We start from the raw sequence: 20,703 nt of genomic DNA on the forward strand, positions 1-20,703 counted from the left end.
TATATTTACTTCAGAAAAAAAAAGAGTAATTAGCAAAGCTGTCAATATTTTATTCATATGTACATAAAGGAAACAATTATTGACACAGATGAGTTTGAAAAGAAAGTTTACGGTTTACCAATATGGCTATTTACTATATTGCTGACTTTACTATACGATGATAATATTTTATAGCCATTTCCTCAAGGTGAATGATGATTAAAAATTTATAACGGCCAATTTCTTCAAGAACCTTCAACTGTCATGAGTTACTACTTGAACAATATGCTGTATTATATTATTTAAAGTGAGGATTGAGTGCTAACAGCATGGATATATCCTTGGAATTTCATAAAAGTTCCATGAAATTCATAAACCACCAGTGTGCAAAACAGTTCGCACCATCTTCACAAAATCTCAACTACAATTTTATGAGTCTAAGGACTATCATGCTTAGGATTATTTTAATAATTTGAAATAGTAGTCACCACACTTTTTTTCTTTTCCTAAGCAGAAATGAAAAAATAAAAGGAAAACAAACAAACAACAAGCAAACAAAAAACCCAACCAAAACCCATAAAGAAACCCTGAAGGAATAAAGGCTGAGAATCTAGAAATTCAGGTGGCCATCTCAAGAAAATGTGAAAGCAACAGTTCTAAGAAAAGAGAAATAACAAAAGCCTTACTGGACTCTAAACCCTCACTGCCAAGTGGTCTCCTGAGGAATATCCACCTGTTAAGCTAGAGAAAGAAGTCATATAATGAATGCCATGTACCAAACCACAGATTTTGCAGCCTTCAGCAGTGTCTACCTAATTAACAAATGAGAAGACAAAGAAGATGACTTTTCAGTCTGTTTTCTTATGGCAAGAAACAGAAGAAATAAAAAGGTCTGTTCCCTGAAAAAGGCATCTATAGCTTGACCTTCCCAAAACCACTGAATGCATACAGCAAGAACTATCAAGACATTACAGCACCAAACTCCACTGCAAACTCCACAGCTATTGGTAGCTTTGCAGACAGGATCACTGTTCCATCAAAAGTCATAGAACCATGGAATGGTTTGGGTTGGAAGGGACCTCAAAGATCATCTAGTTCCAACCCCCCTGCCATGGGCAGGGAAACAAGTCCTAATGTTTGAACAGGTCATCTTCTCATGAAGAGTTGGCAGGTACTGCTTCCAAGAAAATCTTGAAAACAGTAGATTTTAGTGCTGGTAGACTGCCACAAAGAATACCTAAGTAGAAACTAGCTACGGGATCCTGCTTAGCTTGGCACTAAGCAAAGTTACCTGGAAGAACTATGGTTCTTGTAGTGAACCCATCAGTTGTTTTGGCCTGCTACTGAGGACAAGGCAAGGCAATCCACATCTCTATTCCCAACTCCTTCCTGGTCTAGGTGCCTCACCTGAAAGAGAGCGAGGTTTATCAAAAATCACTGTGAAGCAGACAGAATTGCTACCAGCCAGTGCCAGGATAAACTAGTCTTCTGGAGTTCCTTCCTGTCTCTCCTTGTTTTCGAGGGGGCAGTCCTGAGAAAGAAGTGGAAAACTGAGCATTCATTTAGGGCATGCACCTCTCCAAGCAGACCATCTAGCATGCCTGCTAGTGATCAACAGCCACAGCGACAAAACTTCTGGTCCCCATCATCTATGTCTCCTAGACCTAAGCTCCAAAGTATTTTATTTTAGTAACACACCAGAGGTACGGAATAACAGAAAAACAGTAATATCCTTTAATACAGGATCAACGTACATTGTATCACACCATACTAAGAGTCAACGCAGGCAAAGCTGTCACAAAAATACAGGCACTACTAGTATTTTAGTTTAGATTACAGGAAATTAGAAAGTTTGAAAACAGATGTGGTACAGCCATACACACTCCCTGACACTCAGCCACCATAGCCTGAAGGTTACGAGAGGTACAGGAGCGACGAAATCAAACTATTTTGAACACTATCCAAGTGCCTGGGCCCATCCGTACCAGAAGTATCATTACCAGAAGACGTCAGGTTTGTATTAATTTTTATTTTCATATATGTGCAACTTAAGAAACAAATCTCAATTTGAAAAAGTTCCAAAGTTATCTTTCAACAACACAATGTAGACATACCTTTGAGGCAGCAAATATTACTCCTATTAAGGCTCTTATGAAAGGATGGATATCATGCAAATGCAATTAAAGAGCACATTACATTTCAAAGTATGCAAACCAAGTTCAACTTTAACTCTTTCAGAAAAAGAACATATCCAACATTATAACTGTGACCCACTAAAGCATTTACATACATGCTTGAAGCTAAGTACACGGACTAGATAAACTTAAGTGAAACGTAACAACTGTCAAGTTCCTTTAAGCAGTCCCAATCCCTTCCAACACCGCAAGCGCCAATGTCTGCACAAACCATGTCATTTCACATTCACATAAACAGCTGCTGACTTCAAAATTCCATATGCTTTTTCAACCTGTAAGGCCTCATTTTTTAGCTTTGGCATGAATTTCTGGTCACTGAAAATACTTAATCCCTCCATAGAACCTAGGGAAGAGGCATGCACAGAGAACGCCTACACCACAGCAGTGCACAGCAGGAGCTGCATAACAAGTTACTTCCATCAGGCATTTAGAAAGATTCCGATTAATTTCTGTATACTGTACCCCTTGCTTACGATCTCAAAGAGTGAAAGTCGGATTTTTTTTTTTTTTAAACCATAAACAGCATTAGCACTAAATCAAACATGCAATGCTCATCTACAAGAAAAAAATTAAAAAATTCTTACTTAGTATTTTAGTATAGTAATGCTACTTGTGCAAACAGTATCTAAAGATGGTCTAATATTACCAGCAGGGAGAAAGCTCCAATCTTTCTCTGTCATTATAAATTGAAATTAAATTCAAAGAAGATGGTCAGCTGTGTGACTTTATTGTTATTGCTAACATAACTCAAAAATAAAAGGACTGCTAATTTGAAAGCAATGAGTATGTGAAAAAAAAGAGAAAACAACTGTTGTGACCTCTCCCAAGATGTTACATGCACTGCCTGATGCGTGAAAGATGCTGGATGACTACTTTTTCTTTCTTCAAGCCTAATGCTAACACAATCAAATTTTAGTTGCCTACTCAAAAGGAAACAATAAATTATTATCAGAATTTTTATACCTTGTAATTTTTTTGGCAACTATGAAATTGCCTAAAGGCCTAGACTTTTCAGAAGTTTTGTATCACATTACACTTAGTGCTTACAAGTTTCTTACACACAGTATTTCTCACCTAAGAAAACAGTAGTTAAAAGTAGGAAGATTCCTTTATTTCAGTCCATCTAATTTTGAGTCACAGCAGCATATCATTTAGGTACTACTAGGCACATACTGTCTGTGTATCTGCAACTAGAAGAACAAAAAGGAAAAGAAAGATCCATTTTACTTTAATCCTGACCAGCAGCTGTTAGCAATTTTCTTTAGTTATTACTGTGGGACCTGATGGATGGGAAGACTCAATATGCGGAGGAACTAGTATATAGTGTGCAAGTGCTCTCAAGGACTGTTGTTCAACAGCACATTCAGTTTAACCAGGAACTACAGACTGTAAGAGATAACAGTTCCTGGGAGCATCTATCATTCTTCAGAGAAGCTGTCTGATCAAGAGGATAATATCTAGAAGAACAATTGCACGATCTTTTGCTATACAGCTAGTATATCATGTCGTTGAAGGAGGAGAAGAGTGAATGCTAACTCAAGTGGTAACTCAGATCAAGAAATCTGCATGAAAGAACATGTTGAGATATTACCATTTTAAGACTTTCCATACACTTGGCAACACAGAGAAACTGGATACACAAAAACATGCAAGTCAAACAAAGCTAATCTACAATAAACAAAACCAGAATACACTTATTTCAAGACTTAAAACTTTAAAATATTCACCTGATGCTAAATAAGAGCAACAGAATAATGTCTAGACCTAGCCATGTAATTCAGTAAAAATTCAATTGGCTCTTCCAGCCTTTATTTCCCTCGTTTTACTTGTTTCTTCGATTCAGGCCATAAGCTTACTGAGTGACACAGGAACTGAAAAGCAAGTGTAAATAAGGCATCTTCCTCTCTCTAGTAATAGCAATGCTCCAGGGATTTGTGATCATATATCATATGTAGCTGCACAGCCTTTTTCCAGCCTGTTAATTACACACGATGTCCTTCTCCGAAGGATAAAGCAGGATGTCAATTACTCCAATACTAAAAACATTATTTGAAATGACATCCTTCTTTTCTGAGCAGACCTATCCCATCTGGGTTGCATATTCATTTAAAAGCATGCATTGAGAGCCATCACCAACCTCCTGTCTGAGAGTTGTGCCCCATCTTTGTTAGATATAGCTCTCGAGTCATCAGATCAATCTCAACAGAGGAATAACCTTTTTCATGTTACAAGTCTTACAAATTAAATTCCAATTAAATAATAACCTGGTCCCCAAACAAAAGCTCCATTCCAAAATACAAAATCAAATTATTAAGCTTCCAAAATGCTCAACCAATTCTGCCCCATACATTAAACACAGACGATCTAGAAAGGCTGGAAATTACTCATGAAGTTTACAGAGATTAATCCCAGAAAACTTCAAAGACATTCCAATATATTTTAAATGACAGAATATGGGCAGAATTCTGTCCTAAGACTCAAAAACTTGATAAGAAGTCTTGAATTTTACAAATACAGAAGAAGGCAGCCAACGCAAAGCATGAAAATACAAAGAGTTTAAAGAGTTTTTTTCATCTCAAAACACCTCAAACCACAGAAGGAAGCAAACTGCACCAGAAGAAATTTACAAGTAGTCTTCAAGGGAAGTACCATGTAAAGCACACTGCATTAATCCAGACTTGACATTATGAGGGCATGTCTCGCTGCAGCAAGGTCCCGACTAAACACCAGATCAGAGACAGAAGATTAAAGTAAAACATTAGATGCCACAGTCACTGTTCTACTGATCCAGGAAAGGCAGAGACACCAAGGTGAGCAGAAACTATGAACCTGCTTAATAAAGGCCATTCTTGCAAAGTCAAAAAATCACACATCCAACACTTTCACCCCTTCATTAAAACAGAAATACTAAAAAGGAGCACTCCATAACATATCCCCATTGCTTCTGACTGACATGGTGAATCAAAGGTAAAAGCAGAAAGTTAGCAGAGATAATTAGAGCAACAAAGATCTAGCACAAGGCAGCATAGCCGAGCAGTCTACCAACCAGAAGATGAATTATTTTGTTTGTCACTTAAAAAAGCAGCTGTTAGTTGACTACTTCAGTTTATTAGGCATAGAAAAGTTTTCATCTGGAGGTCATTCCAAAAAACACCTCACCCTGTGTTTAAGGGTGTATGAAGTTCAGCAGAAACCAGTGATAAAGAAGGAAAAAAAAAAGTTTAAGTATTTGCTGGCTTTCCTTCCAAACTTTTCAGAGAAAAATGTCAATTTAATGCTGACAGCAAACAAGGATGTCAGTCCAATTAGATTTTTTTGTTCTGTCATGCTCCTGATCCTATCTAAGTACTCCTCTGAAAAAAAAAATCTGATCCATGATGAAGGCACAATTATACAAACCTTAACATTCACTCTAAATGTAGCTATGCAAAAAAGGGAGAGGGGATAGGGAAAACAAAGATGAAGTATATTTCTCTTCAAATAATTAAGTCAGTTTATTTTCCAACAGGCATATAAATTTAAAATATGAAACAACAATAATACAGCTATAGAATCTAGGTTTTCTTTCAAAGCAGCAGCATATAAAACATATAAAAGCTAAAACCTCAGCACAAGCTTCAGGAAAACAAGGACTGAGTGAATTTTGCCAAAGACATGAAACTCACCAAATACAGTACACAAAAATACTGGAATGCATAAGATACAAAGCTACACATTTTAGGTAAAGAAAGACATTGTAAAGTATACAAAATTTGCAAAATTAAACCATGAGATTTGGGGGAGAGTATCATGAATACAAAGACGTTGGTAATTAATACTTGTAGATGGAGAGAAGAAAGTGGCAGTTTTACATTTAGCATTCAGTTTTCAGGCTCACGACTTCACTTTCTTAGCATCCTTTTTTCCAGAGTTCTCAGCAGCCAAATCTGCTTTTCTCTTCTGTGACTAAAAAGGGAAAAAACATATTTTATAATTTTAACAAAATGGTGGCAGTATAGGGGAAAAAAAAAAAAAAAATCGAGTACATGAGTAACTACTCAAAAAGAAGGCAAGTGAGCCTAATGTAACATATATTTCAATTCGGCTTTCTAGGATATAATGAAAGGGCAAACAAAAATCCCAGACAGACACTTAATTCTGCTACCCTTTCTATGTTCTTGAAATATTACATGGTCTCAATGGTACAGGTACCACACATACCATGAATTGGATGAAAAAAATTAGGACCTTGACTTATACACAACTCTGTTCTAAAGATGACAGCTCTTCAAAATAAAAGAAGCACTTCTTATTTCTTCTTGCAGTAACTACTATGTAGGGGAGGAATAACAAGCTGAGATTAAATTAAAGCATGATGTAAATACATCAGTAGAAAGAAGGCAGTGCAAAGTTTTTCTTAAAAAGAACCTTCCTCTGCTACTTAAACAAAAGACTCTTCTCAAAAAAAAAAAAAGCCCCCCATGTACCATGAATTGGGAAAAGCCCCAATATACTATGGATTGGGAATACCTACATAAAACCTAGGAGAGCTGTGAATAGACAAATATTTCAGTTTAATCTCTGAACTAATGGTTTATACTAAAACAATCAGTGACGACATTATCTTTTCATTTTCTAACAAAATATGATTGAACTCTGCCCCATCAGAAGTAAAATAAAGGCTGCTAAACATACTGCTGTTACTTTTGCTCCTCTTTTCTTCTTTTCAGCTCTTTCTTTTTCCTCAATTTCCATATTTTCTTTTTCAATTAATGATATGAGAGTATTGCAGCGTCTCTGAAACTCCTAAGGAAACAGGAAACATCAAATTCTCTAAAATAAGTTATATAAATTTTCTCATTTACATAAATATGTTCACAACTCTTGAATTCCAGAACACTTAAGTTTTAAAAAAAACATTCAATATTCATGTAGTAGTAAGATTAGTGTAGATATTGTTCATCTGTCTTTACTTTAGTATAACCTTCTTTATAAAGACAGAGAAGTTTACTGAAATATTCAACTTACTGACAAGTTTTCCAGATTGTCTATATCTTCCAAACTGACACCCCAAAAGGCTGATCTTTCATCTTGTTTAGATGAAGCAAATTACAGCCTGCCAGCACACTATGCCAGATTTTATGAAAAGAGGTCTTCAAGTATATCTTTAAAGCAGAGAGAAAAGGAATCAAAGCTATCTTAAGCAATCCTTTTCTGTGGCACACGCACTAGTGCTTTGTGACAAGACATTACAGAGCTCCAAACTGACAAAAATCTATCCAGTCTTAAATCATGAACTCACTGTTGTATTTTTAGCCAAACAGCACTCAAAAGGTAGCAGGTCCTAAATGCTTTTAGCATCAAGACTTCCGAGCCAGCTGAAAGTGCTCAAGATTAAATGCCATAAGGTCATTTGTACATTAAAAAAATATTCCCAATACAACTCTAAAAACATCTGCATTGCAGTTAATAGCAGTTGGCTTGGTTATTAGAACTCATTTGACTTGGACAGTTTCTTGTAGCCTATCTCAAAAAAAATTACCAAATACATAATAGTGCTCGCTTTTATTAGAATTACTCAGTATATTCTATGTACACTGAGAACAGTGATTCCATGGGCTTTTCAAGCTCAAAGCAGGAAGTTTTCTTCTGAAGAAGAAAAAAAAAAACACAACAGAAAAATATGTCTTATCTCTATTAAACTCGATGAAGCAATTTCTGAACCACAAGCTATCCTGGAATTACCTAGTAGCATAAATCTTAACCTATAACTGGTCTATTTGCAATGAACAGGTGACCTTTTTGCCCAGGAATTAGTCTCTATTTTCTCAGCATCTGTAACCCATCTATTGCTTTAGCCATCACGTTATGTGATGGAAAATGATGCAGCCTGCACGCTTTCTTGATCCTGAAAGTTCTGAAACACTCAAGCGTATCACCCATCTTTGAGACATTAATATCCCCAAGCTTAACTGTATTCCTTAAGTTCTATAGTATCCACAGATGCCTCTACAAAAGGTGCTCCATGGCCTTACGTGAAAGCTGTGTAATTCAGAATGGACGCAGAGAATCCTGCCACCAAAACATAAAATTCTTCAGGACATTTTTCTTTACAACTCTGCTGGAAACATTCCAGTCTCATGCATGTAGTTTTGCAAACAGACTATCATAATGAGTCATTTCTACCACACCCACGTGAAAGCAACCCTGCACCCTCTCGGTACAGGTTCAAGCATAAATCAGGGTGCCTTGCTTGTGCCCTGGATTCTAAGCGTCCTGCTGGAGTTAAAATACTCTCAGTTCAGCCAATAAAAACCCTCAAATTCCATCCACGCAACAGTTTTTAGATAAAAAGACAAAAAGTCTGAGAAAACCTGAGTGCAAGCCATCCCAACATATACTGCATCCCAAACACAGAACAAAAGACAGCCTCTGTCCCACCAACCTACACCCTATAGATTAATAGAGGCGATAAAAAGTAAAAAACAGAAGTAGAAAGATGATTGTCAATATGTCAGAAGCATTTCACATGATTTACGTTTGTGTACATTGCACTCAAACACTCAGGAGCTGTAGGTAAAGGCTGATGACAAGCTGCCCCATGATAACAATCAGCCAGGTCTTTTCTAGTATATGAGAAACTGGTTTGTGTTACATTCAAGACAAGCAATTAATCAGAAAGGACTAAAAAATAACCTCGATCCATTTGCCTAAGGCAGCAAGAAAAATCCTCCTCTTTCCTGGGGAAAAATGCTTGCATAAATACAAACATTTATTAAAGCATACAGGTTCACGGTTAGACTTTCCAGATGGACTACTACTCCAGAGCAACATGCTGTGGACAGAGGATGGCCTCAAAATCAATTTTCTCTGGAGAACCACAGAAGCAGTTAACAGCAAGATGTGAAACACACACAGGTTTCTTCTACACCTACCATCGGAAAGAATCTGCATGATAAATCCTGCATACTGAAACTTCAATATGGACTGATCCATTCCATTTTATTACTACAAAAATACAGTTTAAAATGCCTTGCACCTTTAGAGATGAGATTTTATTCAGTGTGGCCTGATACTTTTCTCTTTAGGATGGAAAGAGATAAGATGTACTTTGCTCACCCCTTCATAGCTATAAAGACTAGTATTGCAATAAATAAGATGGGAGCACTGAACCATCACCTTCTGCATGACTGAAGGCAGAGATGCTGACTTGGGAGTGAAAGTAGTCCTAAGCTCTGTCAACAGGCTCGTATATTCCTGTATTTACAAACCAGTCATTTGTCTTATTCTGGGTAGGGTTTGCAGAAAGGTAAAAGAATACACATAATTTCTGACTTCAGAAAATAAGATATATAATTCACTATTGCCATGACATTTTGCATTCTTCCTGCACGGACTGAAATAAAAGAATGATAACAACTAAACTTAGAAATTTAAACCTCTGTGCCTAGTTTAAAAAAAAATTAAACTAAATTACAATTTTAGGCACTCTCAATCTTTTTGAAAACTTACATTTTGGGTAAACCATCTGGTTTTGGAATAAATAAATGAAGCAGAACTTTTGTTTTCCAAAGAGAAATCTTCAGAAGGAGAAGAAACAGAAATAAGATGGAAGATAAATTAGTTATTTCTATGGAATTCAAGAGACATCTAGTGGCTAGCAGAACACAAAGTTTTCTCAAAGCACATGGTATGTCCTTTTCAGAACTATGCTGCCCTTTAGATGCTGTTTCTTATCCATTTGAATGTACTAAAAGGTAATTTCGAGATCACACGTGAATTTCAGTATTCTAAGAAGTTTTATCTGCTTTCACTGAACTTACTATTTGCCCTTTTATGAAAATTTTATTTGTACTTGGTTCATTATTCTTGGTATCAAGTGTCTTTCTAGCACATTTCTTCACAAAAATTACCAAGCTAGTGCAAAATGGACCCACGGAAGCTAATACTTCCACAAATGTCAGGATGTTTGAATACCTAAAACATACCAGCGACTGGCAGTTATCATCTACTAAACCATACACACCATGACAACTTAAAACATTTAAGAAAATGAAATGCACGTTGAAAGTGAAAGATTAATTCAGCTTCGTATTTTCATACTATTATTTTCCAACTGTGTAATAGCAGAAAAACCAAAAATATTAATGGATAGAGTTTTAAGAGAAAACGTAAGCCAAAAGATTGACTATATTCCCGGTGCCTCGGTTTCAGCATTAGACACCGCAGAACATATTTCTACACTTTAGCAAACGATTCCTATCCCCTTCAAAAAGAAAATTATACTGAACATAAGGATCTGCAAGAAGATTTAAATGGAATATTTAACACTGCTCCTGACTTTACTGTATATCAACTAATATTAAATGTTGAGCTACATTTTTAATTTCTAGTACCCATTTCTACAATTTACTTAAATGGATTCCTCCTTAGACAACTTAAAAGAAACTTCATAATAAAACTAAATATTGGAGGCTTCTCTCTTTATGGACATAATTTCAAAATCCAGTATTTCTTCAAACAGACATTTTAGCAAGTAGAGCTTGTAATTCTTTTTAATTAAGGGCTAACCGCTGCACTATCCAGAAACACTTTAATTGCTGAAATATCAAGTAGAAATCGTATTGCATAATTATAAGCAGCACTAAGAAAAGTAAATATTCTCACCTGTTCAAATACACATTTTAAAGATTTTATGTTATGTTTTATTTATTCTTAGTGCAGTACTCAGAACTCTCAGAGAACATTTCATAAACAAATCCTGAGCCCAGGAAATGAAGACAGTAAACAATAATGCACAGTGGTTCTGCAATCGCTAGACTAAACTGCTAAAAAATCCAGATTTGTATACGAAATGACATTTAAGTCACATGACTGCAGCACTGCATTAAATTAGAAATTTGCTTACAAGACAATGGGGAGAATCTATGTCAGCTGTGTAAGGGACAGTGTGCTCCACTCTTTTCCGTCAGCCATGACCAATATGGTTTTGTATTCAAGCAGACCAAAAAAAAAAATGTTCCAGCTCTCACTCATCGCAAGAAAGATGAAGTTATTTCTGGTATTACAGAAAAAATTGGAAGTACGTTTTTCCCATATAAATACGTTCATATGAAAATGCACGTGTTTCTTACATAAGGTCCACAGACTTCCAAATTTTCTTCATAACAAAAAGGAACTGAATCAGGGGAGGTCTAAGCAAAAATTCCTGGGCACTGCTAACAGGTTTTTATCATTAAAAGGATCCTGTATTCTGAGGTTGATACCTACATAGCTTAGAATTTGCAACCACCAAAGCTTCTGTTAGTGTTACCCTTCCCACTTCATAACTAAATTAAACACGAATGGCTTTGCTCTTCAGACAAAGGAAAAAAAACGCAGCTAAAATTCAGAGTACTAGTCTACTCGCTATCAAACATAAGTATGATCTAAATCTTCAGAAAAGTATAGCTAAAAAAATTTAAGTACTTGCATGTGATAATGCTTATTCATAACTACAAAGTGCATTTAAAATCAATTGCTTCAATGATTAGTTCTTACATGAAATTAAGTACTGATATTAGAAAAGCTGTTCTTTTATCCAGGTGTTTTCAGTCTTTAATATTGTCCACTAATTCTGAAAAGCAGTCATATCTTAAGAGGCATTGTTTGGTAAAACTTTTAGTTTGCAATAAAATTAACAAGGATATTTGTAAGGATAGTCTACCTCTGCATTCATCCCTTTGGGTAACATGGGACTTCAACTTGGCAGGTTTTCTAATCTGTTTGTTTCAGCTGTATTGCCTTGCTTGATGTACTGAGGGAAGAGGTTCTTTTATTAAAAACTAGAAATGACAATAAAACCAAAAGTTCTTCTTTCAGCACTTGTTTCCTAGACTCTAGCATTCTGGCACAAACCCAAATTTTATGTGATGGTGCTTAAAAAAAAGGAACAAGACACTTCACATAGAGACTTAGCCCATGCAACTTGAGACCTACCATTGCAGTTCTAGACTTGATAAACCAGTCAAATCTGAACTGAGGAGCGTTGCGCACACACTGCCTCAGCTCCTCGTACACATTTTCTTTGTCAAAGCCCATCTTGTGCAACATGCATATTAAAAATCTGTCTTCCTCTTCCGTGTAGTTTTTCCCTTTGTTTGTTCCGTACTGAATACGCAGCTGATGAAAAGGTGCCTTATACCTTGCAATCTGAATGCAAAACAAAAATAAGGACTATTAAACATATAATATTACATCAAGGATTTATTACAAGTTAGTGTAGATTACTAATACATGGTATACTATAAATGTTATATAAAAAGATAGATCTCCCATCTACAACTCTTCCCTTTCTGAAGGAATTTCGAAAGAGTCAGCTATAGAAAACAAAAACCTGCAATGATTACTTTGGCATCAAGGGCTTTCTTGATACTGATCCTTCGTTGAATTCTTGCCTCTCCTCGTTCAATTTGAGCCATAATCCTCTCGATGTCCTGTAGTTCATTACAACGTTCCCAGAAAACAGCTAAAAACACAAAACATAATTTATAAACCAAAACCTTTCCTCTACTCATACTTCTTTACTCAGTTGAGGCATTCCAGCAAAAAAAAAAGGAATGCAGCTTGTGGTTCCATTAAATCTTAAAAAAGATTTGCTAATACTCTCCCTTTTACTACACTAGTCAAGAAATAAATTTGCACAGATCCTTTATTCAATGTCTTTACAAGTAAACTATAAGCAAAGGTTTAATAATAACTGTAACAAAGTTTACATTCGACATAATTAATGGCAGTCATGTAAAACTGAAAAAAATTACCGATAGCTTTCCGTAACAATGGTGAAAGAGGATAAAGCTGCTAGTCTAGCAGTGAAACATTCGTATTTCAGTTTTAACTAGCTACCTCCAAGGTCACAGACTACTTAGTCTATCTGTTATAAAAGCTAGCAATTTGTGGCTTCTACAGAGACATCTTTTAGCCAACCCAAAATAAATTCAATACTTTGAAGGGAACTCTTCTGGAGATCTTCCTTTTTACGCTAGAGGAAGAACATTGCAAAGTTGAGTTTTATGCAAGCGTTTGGTAAAATTAAATCCAAAGATGAACGAGGAAGAGTTCTGTACAAATTAAAAAGTATTGTGTAAATACAAAAGACAGTATACTAGCTAAAAGAGCATATATACTCATAGCATAAAGAATCACGTTGCCACTATAAGGCAACTTCATGATTCCACAAAACCATGTTGCCAGTGTAAATTGACTATGGCAAGTTGTAAATTTTGACTATAAAGGCAGCTGAAGGTATATTTACATGCTGCAAATTCAACCTTTTTAACAGAACTAAGTCTTCTGAAAAGAACGATCGTCTACTTTCCATAAAAACTATTTTTCTACACATCCAAATTATACACCTTGCAATTTTAAAAGAACGTGTAGTGAAAATGATGGTGATATCACATGATTAAGAAATACATTTCAAAATACCACAAACCTGAATACTCAATGACCTCCTCAGGTGACTTTCCCTCCACCTCACGGGCAATATTGTCTATATCGTCACGACCATATTTCTCATTAGCTTTAATAAACTGGTTAAAATCTCTTTTATTCCAGTTTGTAAAACCCTGTAAGCAGCAAGAGGTCAAGAAGGCATAAGTAGGTAGAAGGGAAATATTTTGCCAAATTGTCTTATGTATGTATCATTTGCTCCAATTGGCAATGCCTCTGCAATGTTTCATAATTACAGTGGTTAACGGTCTTCCAGGATTTCCATAAACTTGTATTATCCAAGGTTTATTACTGATTCATTAAATGTCTAAAGAGTCATTTTTGTGCATGATTCCACGTGCATTAGTAGGAGCTTTTTACACTTCTTTCTTTTTAAACTTTTTGCATGGTACTTCTCCAAGGAAACAAGCTCAATGACAGGTTACTGTAATTTTCAGTCACTCTTCAGCAGATATGAGCAACAAATGTCTCAGGAGTACAGGGTGCACCAATGCAAGTGTCATTACAAGTTCTTAGAGTAGTGCAGGGATCTAAAGCAAGAGCTCCTACTTGGGACATTTACAAACCTTGAGCCAGCCAAACAGTTGGATGAAAGCTTAAGTATGTCAAGAAATGATCTCTAGTCCAAAAAGATGCAATCAAATGGAAACTCTATAGCACTGTCAAAGAGAAAATTTGCTGTGTACCGAAGAAATGAATCCAGAACTGAACAACAGTTAAGTGAGATGCAATGCACAAAAGCATCATCCAAGAATGAGACATTACAATTTAAAGACAGGGAAAGGAGAAAACATCAAGAACAAACAAACAAGAAAATCACATGCCTGAACAGCAATTTGTAGTGCACCGAGTTTCTTTCATCACAGAAATACATTTACAAGTAACTCTGTCAGTTCTCCAGCTGAGTAAGCTCACTCCACAATAGATAGCATCTTTACAAGAAGTCTAATATAAAAAATATAAATCTTTATTTTTAATGATTAACAGCAGTACTGACATGTGTATCAGCACCAGCTTCAGTATTCCTCTGCTACAAACAGGTGAAGTTAGTAGTGAAACTGTCACCTTGCAAATTTCTTCAAGGTACACTACATCCAATTCTTTTACAGAAAATTTTCTGAACCAAAAAGTCCTTTTTACTTTTTCAGGCAGACCTTTGTCCTTAACGATTAGCTGCTAATAAGCCTAGTCAGCAGGATAAAAGTCCAAAAAGTCAAGAAACTAGCCAGTGACAGGGATTCAGTCCCAGTATAGACAGAACACACCTAACTACTCAACTGGGACAGAATTAGTGGATGTGACGTCTTATACATCTGCGTAAATACCAAATGCGTTGATAGAGGCTTGTCCTCTCCGATTCAAACCTTTTTTGGTAAGGACATATGTAAGGTAGATGCATATACAAGAAACCTACTGACTGGATTTCTGCATGTGTTGCTGGGTCATGTACCAACTATGTAAGTCCTTGCCTCAGAAATGCTGCAGACATTGAAGGAAACAGCAGGTGACTAAGACAAACCAAAAAAAACACCAAAGCAAAACCAAGCAAAATCATTACATGTTGTGCGATTTCTTCTTTATATAACATCAATGTAGCTTTCCCACGCATATTTATCATTATTAGTATTTATATTCCACACTAGAAAAAATATATGAGTAAATACTTTAGCTGTTTTTAGTTTACCTGTGTTAGAAGCTTTTCTTTCTCTTCAGTTTCCTCAGTATTCAGAGGCATAGACTCATCTATCTTCTTTTGTTCCTCTTTTTGTACCTGAGCTGCATTCGGGAGATCAGGATTCCTGGGGACCTAAAATCAGGGGTATTGACAAGCAGCAGTGCAGCAATGTTAAAGAGACTGTACGTTTTTCTGTCAACCTTGGTTTACTATTTATAAGCACGTTACATCTCATAGGACCGATACAGTCCACATCCCCTAAGCATTTGTTGTCACAGAACAAAAAAAACACCCAACCCAAACAACAAAAAACCTACCACCTCACATCTTGGCTACCCTGAGAAACCAAACAAAAATATTTTTTTTAAAGAACTACCGGAATATTTTCATCAGTATCTACAAAACTGTTGCAAAATTGCAAATATTTTCCCCCAAGACAAGGTGATGCATCAGATATTGTCATTTATCTACACTTGTTCCTTCTTGTCTCACAAGCTCTTAATGTAAAGTTTATCTTCAACTATAAGTAACAAGAGGGTCCTATTCACATCTTTAAGAAACTTCAGGGAAAAACAGTGTATTTTACCATTTACATCTATTCTACATTTTTTCCAGCTTTTAAATATCGGAAATATTTAAGATCTTAAATACTGATCCGTACAACAGTTACCAAACATATTTTACCTAGATTCAAAACTCACTGCTTAAACTCTTCCTCCCAAAAGTTGGACTAGATTTTGTCAAATGTATGTTACAATTTTGTTATGTCCTGTCCCCACCACTTACACACAATGACTTAAGGATATTGTGGGAGGCAGAGCCCTACCTAGTGTAAGCTGTCACAGCTCACAGATTCCAGTGGCACTTTTCACTAGCTCAGGATCTGCTCTCTTACATCCAACAGTTTATAATGTTTTACAACTACAGGGAAATAGTAAGTTCTGCCAAGTTTACTATAAAGCTACACATACTGCCAAAGCCAGAACCAGACAGACAGCATAACGTATACAAGGCCTAGCAACATTTCATCCGTCCCTCTTCACACTGACACCAATTTAATATTTGTGACCTTTCAATTATGTATTTCAATTCCATACCACGCAACAGCAAACAAGTCAGAAACCAGTACCCAGTAAAGACTCTGCAGCACTTACATATTTATGTAGCAAAAGTTAAAGGAAGTTAAGAGCTGGTTTTAAAATCTAGCTAAGAAATCTTCTTGGCTTTGGTGGTTTAAGTTAAGACTGACACATAAAGGTTGGTCTCTACTTATTTGATATCTTCTCATATTTTTTATTGCAGTTTTCAGTTTTAATAATAAACCCTCTTCAGATGGAAAGTTATACTTTCATTTCAAAGCAGAACAATCATATTTATTACTTCCATTACCAGTGAACAGTCACACGAAGTTTTTAAGACACAAGTATTAATGTTCGGCCTAGCCAGTCTGACAGACTTCATCACCAGGACTGAAACACCTCTCTTTTTACATGCATATTGTCAACATCGGCAATTCTCTCAATCTTATTTGTTGGAGAGTTAATTGAATAATTTCTTTCCCTAAGCTAATTATACTTCCTCTAATTCTTATCCTAATTCTATCCTTCCATCCACATAAAATACTTTCTGCTACAAACTAGATTCTAAGACATTTTCTGTGTTTTTTTAAAAAATATATTTTGCTAATGTTAATTCTACACTTTTGCAACACCAATTTCCTATCCTGGCTTTGTATGACAAGTTTATGTTCTCCAACACATTTTATACATGATTTCTTCTTGCTGCAACCTGCCATGAAACATGGGGCTTTTTAAAGTAAGCTACATGTCTGGAAGTAGGGGATCTATTTGATTTACTCAGTCAATACTGGCACAAGTAATGAAAATCAACATCAAAACAGAATCCATGTTCACTGCTTGTCCAGTAATGTCAGCAGGGAAGAGGGAGAAATTCAGCTATGGCATAGTAGGAAAAAAATAAAGATAGGTCTGTTGTCTGGTTTTCTTTCTGTAGTAGTAATACATTCAGACTTCTTCACACCTTTAAATATTTTATATCCCAGCAAAATGCAAGAAATATTGATGTCACTTTACTTACTTTCATATCAACACAAAGTCAGCATCAATATTACTTTCTGCACAAGACATACTAAAGCTAAAACAACAACAAAAAAATCATACTCTGGAAGTGATCTTATATTAGATAAAAATTATTTTCTCACCTTAGACCATTTATCACACTTTTGTTTGAGAAGTACATGAAACATTAGAAGTGTATTACTTTTTTCTGCTCTATTTTATCGCTAGGAACTCACCACAAAACAAAGCTACACAGATCTGAAATTTTTAATGAAGGAAGGAATTACAGATTACTTTTTCTGTTCCACAGTGGAACTGAAACAGGAGAATAGAGGTTTTAAGCCATTTCCTTCACAATGAAGAGTACTTTATAAAAAATAAGACAAGAAAAATGTATTTTTCAGTTGCAGTCTCATTTACTTCATTTAGCTATTGTCAAGGTTGCAGTAAATCTGCAAAGAGGAATACAAATACATTACACTAATTTGAAGAAAATAAAGGCATTACCTTATATCCTATAGTCTTACGATAATACAGAATTTCTTTTTCCAGAAGTTCAAATAACCGTGGTGGGAAAAACTGGAAATCCTGAATATTTGGTTGTTTTGGAGGTCGTGGAGCCTTCAAAAATACACAGGTACATTAACATTCTAAAAGCTTGATTTCTGTGCAATAAAACTGTTCATAAAACTGACATAAATCAGCAGCAGTAGCAATCTATCACTTTACAAGTAGATTCATTTTGTTATCAGTATAGGGTGAGAGCAGGGGATGCAACATGGAAGAGGAGAAGAGCAAAAGAACAAGATAAAAACCCCTCTGTACTTGCCAACTTCTTACCTTTGGGACTTTTGGTTCACTAACACGTAGGGCTTCTCTGAAATAAGCATCAACTGCGTAATTAGCTTTGCGTTCTCGTTTCGGAGGCTCTATCCATTCCATCATGCTCAGCTACACACAGAATAGAATAAAAGATTAATTTAAGTAACTGTGTGCTTTCCTAAAGTCACAAAAATAATAACCAATGCAGCAACGCAAAACAGGAACATCATTTTGCACAACAAATCTAACGGTTCTGCTCAACAATACGGGTACTACAACAGAGCTCAAAAATCAGCAAGAAGTTATAGCTGATTATAACATATATTTAAAAACATAAAAGATAACACACAGGTAAGGCAGTGCAGTGGCATGGATAGATCCCTTTACAGTATTCTATTTACTTTAGACACCTGAGTAAGGTTATGATTCCCTCTACCAAAACACAATAAAAGGACTGGGGACTTGGGCTCTGAATACCATAGTATCTTGTGATATGAGTGAATTGCTTCTCCTTTAAATATCATAATGATTAACCTCTACAGAGGCTACAACATTGGCAGAAAAAAAACAAATCCATTAGCAGCAAATTAATCTTAACTAAATTACTTGAATTAAACTTACTGAAGCATATTTCAAGACTATGCTGTATTTAGCTGGCTTCATGTAATGAAATTATCAACATGGAAAAAGAATCTTATGTATATATGTACACACTCCACTCTATTCTCATTATATATTTTATTTTTCTAAATGTTTCTTCAAAATTTATAAGAAACCTGGGCTAGAAGGGCATTCTGTAGTTAAGAGTTCACGTATCTGATTTCAGATAAGACCTTAAGGATATCTTGACTATACATCCCATACAAAACACAGATGCAGAGGTAACATTGTAAGACCCTGAGTAATACCTCCTGGTTTGGACAACCCTTCTAAAATTAGGAAATTGTTGTACAAACAGTTCACATGAACGCTTGTGACTAAAACCTTCAGTACAAAAAAACATTGAAGTCCAAGTTCTACATATAAAAATCATTATCGGGCCTGGTTTGTTTCCTCTCAGTTATGTAGCAGTAAAATAATACTGACTGCAGCAGTATAGTAGGATGAAACATAGTATGTTTGCTGCAAAAAGGATAAAATTGAGCAATATTATCAGATTTTACCATGAAGAAAAACAGTGGGGCTGAAATCTAATTTAACAAAAGTTCAGAATATTGATGCTTCTGCAGAGCTAAGTGAGTTTTTCAGTAGCTTCTTACTTCTCTAGAATAACCTTCATAGCCATAACATTTCTAGTTTGGCCTTTATGCCTGCACCTCTAAACAAAGGCTTTAAGGCTTGAAGAAAAATTACCTTTTGTTTTTCTCTATAGTCTTCACCTTCAAAGTTGTATAAGCTCATCTCTGTGTCCATAGTGAAATTTCGTAAGGAGCTCTCCCCCATTTTCTGCAATCGTTCATTCATTTCAGCTGTCTGAAAACACAGTAAGATACTTTTAGGCTCACTCAAGCTGTTTTATCTTTTCCAAAAAAAAAAACACTGCACCACCAGCTTTCATAATTATTAAACCATCCTCAATGACTTTTTCTGCTTTAAACTTTTACTTACATTTTTCTTGTAAGAAGAGATGTCCATAGTGCTTTTCAATTTTGAACAATCTGACTTCAAGAGTTTCCGCTAAACTAAATTTATTATGCAGGGACGTAGCCCTACAACTCTATGATTTCATTTTTAAATTTAAATGAAATTTATGCCCAACTCTTTGGAGCTGAAACGGTAGTTCGTTTTTCCACAGGGCTATTTATTCCCTAATGAAGTTCCACACAGATTTTGTGTCTATTAGAATTGTTGGCATAAAATTTGTGTCTTTCCAAAAGCCCACAAAATAAACAGTGCTCAAGATACAGTGCACACAGTCTGAACTTTGAAAACAATTATAACTCACTAATTCTACTCCTTCAAAACTTTCATAAGCTTTAAAACATTTATGAATAGCAGAGTAGCAGTTGGGCATAAAAACAGATTTACATAATCAGATTTCATTTATATTTTGTGCATCTGTATTTCATGTTTGACACATTTCAAACTCTGTACCAAGCTGTTTTCTAACCTTCTTTTCACCTCTTTCTAGAATAGTGGTTATATCTTCTTCTGTCAGCTCACTATCTTTGGAAGCAAAAACATGTGTGGCTCCATGCCGGATCATCTGCAGCATTTCATCTTTTGCCAGTTTGTTAGACTGTTGGTCTATGAGCCTTCCTAAAATTAGAAGAAATATGTTTAAAGTTTTAATACAGAAGCTCTAGTAGAACCATGTAAACAGTGGACTTTTTTAGTTCACTGGCAGAACAAGAAAGGAAAAACAAAAGAATCATACAGAAAAAATTATGTTTCACTTGAGCTGAAAATAAACAGAAATCAGAAATTTCAGGGAAAATAAAAAAATAAACAACTTTGGATCAAGCCATAACAAAGAACACTGCAC

The 20,703-nt window shown here is 35.5% G+C and overlaps 1 protein-coding gene across 1 annotated transcript in view; it reads right to left on the reverse strand.

The window, feature by feature from the left end:
• Positions 1–1,917: 1,917 nt before the first annotated feature.
• The window catches only part of SMARCA1 (SNF2 related chromatin remodeling ATPase 1), a 34,924-nt gene continuing 16,138 nt past the window's right edge, over positions 1,918–20,703 (reverse strand). Inside the window, exons 15-24 of the mRNA XM_086619885.1 lie at positions 20,329–20,477; positions 19,572–19,691; positions 18,237–18,347; positions 17,904–18,017; positions 15,328–15,450; positions 13,627–13,759; positions 12,542–12,660; positions 12,132–12,344; positions 6,849–6,959; positions 1,918–6,119 (exon numbers count right to left, since the gene is read on the reverse strand). Of these exons, the coding sequence (XP_086476011.1) occupies positions 6,048–6,119; positions 6,849–6,959; positions 12,132–12,344; positions 12,542–12,660; positions 13,627–13,759; positions 15,328–15,450; positions 17,904–18,017; positions 18,237–18,347; positions 19,572–19,691; positions 20,329–20,477 (1,265 nt within the window). The 3' untranslated portion in view covers positions 1,918–6,047. The remainder of the gene's footprint in view (positions 6,120–6,848; positions 6,960–12,131; positions 12,345–12,541; positions 12,661–13,626; positions 13,760–15,327; positions 15,451–17,903; positions 18,018–18,236; positions 18,348–19,571; positions 19,692–20,328; positions 20,478–20,703) is intronic.

Source organism: Tauraco erythrolophus, chromosome 13 (genome assembly GCF_009769465.1).
Source record: "Tauraco erythrolophus isolate bTauEry1 chromosome 13, bTauEry1.pri, whole genome shotgun sequence".
Classification (NCBI taxonomy): Eukaryota; Metazoa; Chordata; class Aves; order Musophagiformes; family Musophagidae; genus Tauraco; species Tauraco erythrolophus.